At 36.3% G+C, this 10,319-nt stretch overlaps 1 protein-coding gene across 1 annotated transcript; it reads right to left on the minus strand.

Annotated features, from left to right (window-relative positions):
* Nucleotides 1-2,834, minus strand: LOC131669364 (ankyrin-1-like). The gene is made up of 2 exons (XM_058944194.1): nucleotides 2,253-2,834; nucleotides 1-1,843 (listed from the first exon to the last, which is right to left on the minus strand). Exons 1-2 carry the CDS (start codon nucleotides 2,295-2,297, stop codon nucleotides 140-142), a joined length of 1,749 nt encoding a protein of 582 aa, XP_058800177.1. The 5' UTR covers nucleotides 2,298-2,834; the 3' UTR covers nucleotides 1-139.
* Between the last annotated feature and the right edge of the window lie 7,485 nt (nucleotides 2,835-10,319).

Genomic DNA, 10,319 nt, shown 5'->3' on the forward strand with positions numbered 1-10,319 from the left:
GTAACCGAATAAAATGTATTATGTAACGAGGTTATTATACAAAATTAAATTAATTTATCACAATTTGTGTACAAAATAAGAGTATATTTATTTCCATTTTGAAATATATTTTTAGAAACATAGTCAGTCTTACGTTCAATCAAGCAATATTATCAGCTACTAAATTGGCTAGACTTTGTAAATCTTCACGATTCAAGTAACTAATCACCTCACGGACAATAATATCGTTATATCTAATTGTCGATGCTGTAAGATTTTCTAAAGCGATTGTAGCTTGCTTTCTTAAATTGGCAAGTTCTATAGCATTATTTATACGCATCTGAAATCGGTGGTTAATATAAGCATTACAATGATAATCAGAATTATAAGATTGTATTTTCGAGAGAATTTCGTTATTGTACATATAAGATGTAATCTTATCTTCACTTTCAATTAAAAAATCATATAATGTTATTTCTTTATAAATTGTCTCTTGTTGTGTTTTTATGAGCCGCTGTTTGCAAAAACTGAATTGCATTTCATAAAAACAATTTAAAAAAATTTCTTCCTGAATCACTTCAGTAAGTTCTTTACCAAATGCTTCAAGCAAGACAAAATGTCCTATTAAAAGTACCGACAACCGTGCAAAATTACGCGACTGCGGCACGTTGAAAACTGTATATCCGTTATCACTAAATTGAGCATCCGCACCATGATCTAAGAGCAACTCGATGCACTTTTTACAGTTATTGTACTGGTCTGCTCCTGTGATTGCATAAAACAACGGGACTGCTATAAAAGTGTCGCTTACTTTATTTACATCGGCGCCTTTGTCAAGAAAAATTTTACAAGCTATTTCGTTCTTTTCTTTAGCAGCGATATGTAGTGGTGTACGGCCCTTGTCATCTTCAACGTTAGGGTCTATATCGCGGGATTTCAACAACTGGACTACATCAGTATTACGATTTTTTACTATATAATGAAGTATAGTTTGATGAAATGCATCTCGCGCAGCATAATCAGCATTTAAATTTAATAATATCTCGATAGCTTCTTTTGGTCCATAGCACATCAAATTATATATTTGCATTCTATAAGTTTCATCAAGCAGACTCCATTGACATCTATGTTCAAGGAGAAGTTTCAAAATATCTTGTTGTTCAGCAGTGGCATAAAAAATATTTGGATAATTTATTGGTATTTGTCCTATGGTATTTCGAGCATTCACATCAGCGCCGCATTCTAGTAGTAATTTAACCATTTCAGTTTGCCCAAAACGTACAGCAAAATGTAACGCAGTATGCCCTTTCACATCTTGTGCATCGATTGCAAAACCGTGGTCTATCATTATTTTTATTACAGCACATTTCCTTGTATGAATCGCGTAACATAATTCACACTTTTCCGCAATCAGTATATTAGCTAACTCCATATCATCGCCACTTCTCACTTTCACTTTTTGTAGCAATAATCGAGGTACATACCTAGATAACTTTTCTTCACTTAAAATTGTGTGCAACCAACTCCTACCGACACCTTCATCAACGTAAACTTCAGTTACATAGCGAACCAACAAAGAGATCATGCTCTCATCTTTCTTCGCCAGACCTAGTAGAAAAGGTGTTCGTCCGGAATTATCAACTGCATGAATACTGCATCCTAACTTTATGAGTATAGCTGATATCGATACGTTATTGTATTCAACTGCGTAATGAAGCAATGTACATCCAAAAGTATCGACTAAATTATCAATATGAGATATCTCGTCAAGTTTTGTAAGAAATCGGTCTACTTTATCATCTTGGCTCCAAATATAATGTAATAGGTGACGATTAAAAGTTTTGCAACCTCTGTGATCGGTTAACTGCAAAATTTAATAACGTTAAATATTTTTTTAAAAATTCTTTGAAAGTTATTATTAATGTTACTTCTAAATCAGCATTATTAAATTATATGAGTGATATTAACAATTAATAATTATTTTATTCAATGAAATATAAGACTGATAGAACAACATTTTATAAACACTATTTTCGGAAAATTGGTATAGGTATTATATCTATGTTTATATAAATATATAAATACAATATTCAATTGACGACGTAAGATATTTAAGCCAACTAATATAGATGCTTATACAATATATACATAATGTAAGCGTTTATATTTGTTGTTTAGGCGCGTTGACGTATGCCTATTAAATACATTTAGCCGTGAGAATGAATACTTGGCTCACCGGGAAACAAAACAAAGATTTCAATAAATGCATTTACCAAAATATCGTATGAATTATAAACACAATTAGGTGAATCATCCATTGTCAACTATGTGAATATAACTTGCAGTACTGCAATTTTCTTATGTTTTCGCGAGCAACCTTCACTAATTCAACAAACTATCGTAGTGTTAATAGCCTAACAAAGCCTTATTTTCTTTCCACATTTGTATTTATCTCTCTAGCACATTTACTTTTATCTCTCTAACAAAAATTTTCATAAAATATGAAGCTGTTAAATTAATTTAACGACAGAGGGGCTGAGAACTAATAAATTTAATACTTAAAAGAAGTCACTTTGCACCAACTACTCATTTTTGTCTTCACGTTAATTCACAATCTCACTTATTTTACAAAGCGAAAAGACCCTCGCTTCTACGCATCTATTTATATCCACTTTGGCATCATCTATCTTCGTTGATTATATATGACACATAGCAGGGACTTGGAATTAGAAACAGAGAAGCGTTAGATTGGGGCAGGTAGGATAGCGCTCTTGCGGAACAGTCACCAAGTTACCGACCGTTTGGTCACTCATATTTTATATACATGTACCAACAAACAAGGTATATATACACTGTATTCCTTGCTAATAGCAACGAATTTGTGCACTTGTCGAAAAATAATTTTCATGGGTGTCGTTAGAGTAACACGTCGCGTAACTGAATGCAGTTTATATATGAAGCTGTAGCAATCCTACCATCAGACGGCGCTACTACGCCCCCGGTATACATGTGAAGTGATTTATCCGTAGCAGTCAACAATTTCCGCTCGTTCCATAATTGTAGAAACGATAAAGAAAACAAAACAACAATAAAATATAATGAATTCATATTGGTTATTTGTGTGCCTTGGGCGAGTCAAGTGTTAGTTCGGTGCGGGGAAGATGATTGCAGCGCGGGACAGCACGAGGCCGAGGTAGCGAGCGAAAAAGAAGTCTACATTGAAAATAGTAATGCCGAGCGCTATAATGACCTACATGAAAATTACAGCAAAAGCCAGCTTTAAAATGAACCCTTTGAACGCTTTCTTTCTGAAATATGTGTCAGATACAGCGCGGTATCATCAATAAAGCTCGGTATCCATTAAAAAGCAATCGCTGCGCGAGGTCAGACCCCGTCGATAATATCAGATAAAGAAAGTAGAGCTGCACGTGCGCTACGCCATTGTCAATCGATTTCACCCGTGCACCGATGTCCCCTTGCCTTTTTGACTTCTTTTTACTACTGCGATCATCAGAGTGGGAACAGGATGCTTATCGCTAGCCAAATTGGTAGCTGATTGCAAAGCTTCGTATCGTCGTCATGCGATTTCACAGTATAGGCGCAATAAAGACACAATCTCGTATTATTTTTCCAAGTTACGTCTTGAAAATGGCCTTTGCCCGAGTTACATTAGTCCCAGGAAAGCTTGTGTATTCGAATGTTTGCCTATTGGAGCGCGCACATTTGTCTAAAGTCAAAACGAGCGAACGTCGGCCGGGCGAATCTCTCGAGCGAGGAATGAAAAATCGGCCGTTCGCGGCAATATCGATTAAGTAATCTTAATACATCGCTGGGCTGCGCTGGGCTACGCGAGCAGCGTAGCATAAAGCTTACGAGAGAGGCCAGGAAACGGAAACCATCCATTCTTACGGGGGAAGCGAATATGCTTTGCGCAGGAGAAAATTCCACTTTGATTAATTTTGCCAACGGGGTAACTTTGGCTGTCGTCCAGAGCCATACGTGTGCCCGACGTCGTCGTCCTCGACATTAACTCATCCTATGTTATACATCACCGCTCCATTATTCTTTTTATTTATTCTTTTTCTTCGTCGTTTTCTTTGCTTTGTTTTTCGGCTGCTATAATTCGCCTCGCGGAAATAGCGGTCGACGAGAGCTTTTTATATATATCCAACCCTTTTGCCAATCACGTAGCAGTTTTATTTTTTGAAAACGCTTGACGGATTATTCAGCTGTTGTCGATCTGTTTTTCTCCTCAAGGTTTCATGGAAATGTTACTTATTAATTCTAAATTATGTAATAAAACTAGTTATGTTAAATGACGCAACCCTTTATAAACAATTTTCCGTTTTTTTCGTTTTTTAAATCAAATCAATACTGTACTAATTAAAATTTTAATAACAACTATAATCTACTATACTTACAAAAGTCCATTCTATAACAAACTTTGAAGATCGTAATTTGGCTTCTAAGTAATCGCCTGTATACAAAATATCCAAACCAACAAAAGAGAGAGGAGCAAGTAGAGAATCGAAGCTGCCTCGAAGGAAAAAAAGTAAGCCAGTCGTTCACATGTAATTCACGAAGCATTAGTCCTCGTAAAGTGGACATTTACATTGTGCGTGTTTCCCCTTTCGTGACGTAGAAATCGAGTTTTCTCTGTCTCTCCCTTTCCCTTCGGAACTCGCTCTCGCTAAACTTTGCGCCGCGATTGAAAAACTTTGCGCGCTTGTTTCCCTCTCTTGCGTACTTTTTTCTCTACCGTTTCCGCGTATCCCGACGACGACAAGCTTAATAGGGGAATCTTGTTGTCGGACTCTAGACGTGTCGAGATAAACACTCGCTTGAGGTGGGTTCATTGTTCTCAACGCGTCTGTCTATCAAATATACTTTTTCATCGTTACTTGTCTATCTTTTCAAACTTTTTTTCAAGGATTATTTAAAATAAATTCTCTTCTGCTCTTTTATTTATTTCTTTTTAATTGAAAAAACTCATTGATTTATATTGAATCGGAAATACGTCACTTTTACCCATAGCCATCGTAATGCATATGATAAAGATAGTCACGCAATCAAACAACTCATCAAAATTCACAGGAACCACGACAAAGAGTCAACGAATCATCGACAAACATATCAAAACATCTTTCCCATGACCGAGTAATCAGAAACTTACATACAGCTAATTTACTCGTCGCACGAAGGACAGCGAAAGCGAAATATAAAAAAAGTAAAAGAGCAGTTGGAATCGATATCAATTAGGATGCCTTTTCCGGTCGCGTGTTCGCAGGCGCTTCCCTTTCTTTCACCCCTCCTGTCGCTTAGATAGCATCGATGTGCGTGGGTGCTGATTCGTCTCACGGAACTGCCTTTTGTGAACGCCACTTGATGCAAGTCGCCCTTTCTTTTTTTTTTCTCTTTAACGTGTGTTTGGATAATCTTTTTTCTGTCACTTGACTGTGCAGCAACGCTTAAAGTTTTGTTGATGGGGTGAGAAACGTTAGGTTTCTTGTTATTGTTTGGGGTAATATGCGAGAGATCGCGTATTGCTTGGTTATCGCGTATTGATTGATACTTAATACGTTAATAGCTCAATAGGCTTATATAATTTCAAGTTTGTAGTTGAAAAGTATAAAATAAACAATGTGCACGGAGAAGAAAGAGTTTGAACTACAGAGCTTTGCGTTATTGTTGTAATGCACCAATGTTTTAAATGTAAATGATATAATCGGTCTCATTCATATTTGAAACCAATATAAAAAATATCTTGTTACAGGCTATTCTGGTATAAAGTAATTTATATTGTAAACAATCTCTTAGATAAAACATTCCAATACATTCAAAATATATATGGTAAGTAAAACGAGCTATTTAGCGGAAATCGAAATTTAATTTTTTGTTGAGCTCCGCAACAAAAATTTTGAAGATATACTTGTTCCTCGCCGAAAATTTTAACGATATGTTTTACTGAAAATTTTTAAATACCGAAAGAACATGTTTTACAGCGTTTGAAGGAATCTTGTTTATCTTCTCCTTATATATCTAAATAGTTAAGCATTGACTACATTCTTAACCTATATTTTCTTTTCTACAGATTTTAATAATTTTTATTTCCAATGAATTCCACGTTAAGTTCATGTTTATAAACTCTCATGTCTGCAATTAATAATTGAAAAAAAAAACAAATATAATCTTAACACATGATTTGCGCATGTCCAACTGCCACATCATTTAAATTATTCTTTTTCACAAAACAAGAAGACATAGCAGCTCATCGTTACTCTAACCAAATAAATTACAATATCAGCATAGAAACAAGCCGAGCGCTCGTCGGAACGTAAATCACAGCGCGTAAAGGAGAGTAAAAAGCAGCAGTTACCGCATGGCGCCCGACCGAAGCCGAGTGTTCGGGTACGCGAGCGCAGGCAGGTCTCGAGAATCGAGTGTGCCGACAATGATCGCACGTATAACTAGCTGACGGCGAGCGGCGTTCGCGAACAAAAGAGAGCAGAGGGTTAAAGAAGGGCCACCCCACGGAAACCAACCAATAAAACACTCCCTTGAAGCTACGGGTACACGCTCATCTCGTCTCATCGTCTTTCTATTCAGCTCGTCTTCTTTTTTTCGGGGGCTTTATCGACTGCTTTCTGTCTTCAGTTCGCATTTGTCAAGAGTGAACTTTCCTCACGTTGATTTATTCGCTTATTGGTGTTGAGATGTAATTTTGAGATATTTGTTTACATCCGAATAATGCATACTTTCACGGGTGATCCGCTCGGCCCGGATGTGGACGTCGTCAGTGAATTTCAAGAAAAACTAACAATCGTCTTATAAACATGCTGTCTTATATATAGACCTTTTTTCATTCACTTGAATGATATAAATTAATCAAAAATGTTTGAGCCGCATTTAACGCAATAAATTCAGTTCAATATCGAATCTAAAAAAAACAAAGCTAATTTTACGCAAGTACTTAGAGTGATGACCATCGGCAAGAAAAACAGACAAATTCAGATCGCAGACTAATTTTCATCAGTGCGAATCCTCCAAAAAAGCAACTTTTCCCCTTTACGGTCATAACTCTTCATTCAATCTGTTCGAGCGCTGGTTGCATCCTTCTGCTATATTTTTACTGCATCGCCCCCCATGTGTTTTTTTATATTCCTGGAGAGAGAGAAAGAGAGAGAGAGAGACGTCCACCCCCTCGATTAGACTCGGAAATATTAGGGGACGTCCCGCGGGGTAAAGGTCGATCGATCGACACTGATTTTTCCGCGATTGTGCATTGCACGCGCCCGAATCTCTCTCTCTGTCTCTCGATTTTTTTGTCGGATGACTCGACTACTTTTCGGCCAAATAGCCCTGATTTATATTCATGCATAACGCGCATCGGTGGATTCACGCGCGCGCGTGTATCGGTAAGAGATATCGTTCGATATGTTATTCGTTATCTTGTGATTTATATTTGTGTCTAATCTCGATTTGTACAGAATGGCATACTTTTTTTGGAGGGGTATATCGACATAAGTACTTGCACTGCTTGTTCTCATATTCTTTGCGACATATACTTAATATAAACACTACAAACATTACGTTATTAATTTCTTTAGTCTAAAAAATGTTTTATTGGTAAAAATTGTTGTTTTTACTTTTGCCAAAACGTAAATTGCCTGAGATAAAATTTGGCACCCATTCAAAATCCAGCGTAGTTTATTGGTTGAAAGATAATTGACAAAACTAACGTATGAGAATTTAGCGAAGACTGACCAATGCATCACCATATGGTCGTCAAATGTTTAAAATAGAACTTATACATTTCATTTGGCCAACTCAAGATTATAAGCTGAATTTATCTTTCGTTCATTTGTCAATTTAGAATTAAACTTAAAATTACAAATTAGACGAGAAAATTAGAATCTCACTCATCCAAAATCAACGACAAGCGAAACATACCTTTTCAGGATGTGAGTCAAGGAAACGAATCATCGCTAAATTTTCCAAAATTGTAACCGTGAGTGTAAAGTAACGTCAACAGTGAGCGAAAGCGCGCCAACTGAAAATAGATTGGCGGCGCTTCGTATTACGCAACATGCGATCACCTCTTGCGAAAAATATCCGGAAGGAGCTTCCTCCTACAATTTTATTTATTGTGCTGCATCGCGAACAATAAATTGCTGTACAATAAATTTCAAAGTGTTGATGCGTCTGGCGTGTTCGTAGTTAAATCAATGTATTTTTGCGATAACATAATTTATGCAGTGCCTTTTGTGTTTTATAATACCAGTTTGATTAGACCTTGATGAAATAACGTATATTTAGAAATTACAAATTACATATAAAAGGGAAATACGTATTTTTGGAAGAAATAACGAACGTGACAAAATTCATCTTCCACTAAATCCAAAAAAAATTAAAGTACATAAATGAGATGTCGTTTGACCGAAAAGTAAAATTCAAAATCATTTACAAAACTCAGTCAAAGTGAAAATTCTTGAAGAAATCGCAGCTCCTAACCACAACGATGAAGATAGAAGAAAAAAAGAGACATCGTAAACGTCCAGTAAGCGTGCAGAGAGCTCGCGCAAAAAAGGAAAGCCGATGGACCGTGTCCGGATCGCGATAGCAGAGTGCACAGCTCGTATAAATCATAGCTTTCGCGCAGAGGCAGTTGAATGTTATCGAGGTCCTTCCAGTCGAGCTAACTCCCGCGCCACCGGCATATGTCGACCGCTGTCCAGTCCATTTACCCTGGCTAGGCGATCATCTTATCCAACTTCTCAGCAAATTATACAATCTCTTCTTTATTCTTTCTCCTATGGATCGGAGCAGAGTGCACATTGCGATCTAACTTCGTCTGGTAAATAAATAAATGCGACGAGTCATATTTTTTACGCACAAAGAGGCAAATCTAATTAGTTTCCTCGGATGAATAATTTCGGCTACTTGATTCAACATTCATGACAATATTTTCAGATAACAAGACACACCGATGAAATCTTTTCTATTGAAATTCTACTTGGTAATTGGTATTCGTGAAAACATTTTCATAATTTTCAAAAGCTCAAAATCAAAAAAAGATGAAACGAAATATATTGAGGTTGTTGACCGAAAAATTGACTATTTTCATGTGGATTTCGTAACATATTGGTTCGTTAATAAAAACAATAACAAAAATGGAATATTCACTTACACATTGCACACATAATAATCGTAAAAAAAATAGAATTAAAAGTTTTGGCGAAAATCTGCTTTTCACCAATTTGTTTATAAGAGATAAATACAATTATAAAACTAATTAATTTATTCACTATCACAAGAATTCAACAAAATCGCCCTAAATTATTTCTCAGTCAAACCAAGACATTGCGATGGAAGAAAAACATAAACAAAAACATGCCTTTCTGCAAGGTTGCAAAAAGCCTGTAGAATAAGACAATTGCATTACACGATTACGTCTGCCAGCAGCGATCGTCGGTCAATTCTCTCCCTCTCCCTCTGTTGATCCCTTCAGGAAATCAGAAGCGGTAACAAGATGGCCGCGCGCGCCACGGAAGCCGGAAACCGGAAGCACGTCACTCATCCAAGCGCAAAAAAAGAGAAGATAGAAGAAGTAAAAGGGACTGGACGCTCTCGGACGGCAATCGAAGCGCGACCGAAGGATTTCGGTCTGTCTACCCCTTGTCTCGCAAGGACAAATACGATTGTCAGTTGCAGTCACCGAGGGTACATGGCTCTTCTCTCTGTACATACTTACTAGGGGAGATGATATGTGTCAGTGTTATTCGATTTGGCGAGTCGTTGATTTTAGTTCCTCGAGGATCTGATAGTTGATTGTATTTGTACATGCTGTATTTGAGTGTACAATGCCTCTTATATTGTTTGTATTTTCAAGCTTCGTTTAGCATATATTTCATTATCATCAGTGTTAACAATTCCGATTTGAATGAACTTTCATTTATCCATAATTTTTTTTTATTCCTTTTTTTTCAGATCATAAATTTATTATGTACGCTGAAGCTTATACTGTTTATTTTTGTTTAAATTACAAAGGTGCACTATACGTATATTTGTCCGATTTCTTACTCGTATTATTGCGACTTTCAAAAACTGTATATACGATTAAAAATAATAAACAGCTAAGAAAAAATGTTACTTTAACGTAACTCTATTGCTATCACATGAAAAATTTTATATCAATTACAAATATTATCATGCTAACTCAAAATGACACTAGCTAATGACAAATCAACTTGAATAGCTGGATTTTTATGTAGGCGAGCATACACCAAAGAGAAACTCGAAAGTTTGATGTATTAATGTAACTTTTTTCTAAAATAAAAATG

The sequence above is a fragment of the Phymastichus coffea genome, unplaced genomic scaffold (genome assembly GCF_024137745.1).
Source record: "Phymastichus coffea isolate CEN01 unplaced genomic scaffold, Cenicafe_Pcof_1.1 PCOF00092, whole genome shotgun sequence".
In the NCBI taxonomy this organism is placed as follows: domain Eukaryota; kingdom Metazoa; phylum Arthropoda; class Insecta; order Hymenoptera; family Eulophidae; genus Phymastichus; species Phymastichus coffea.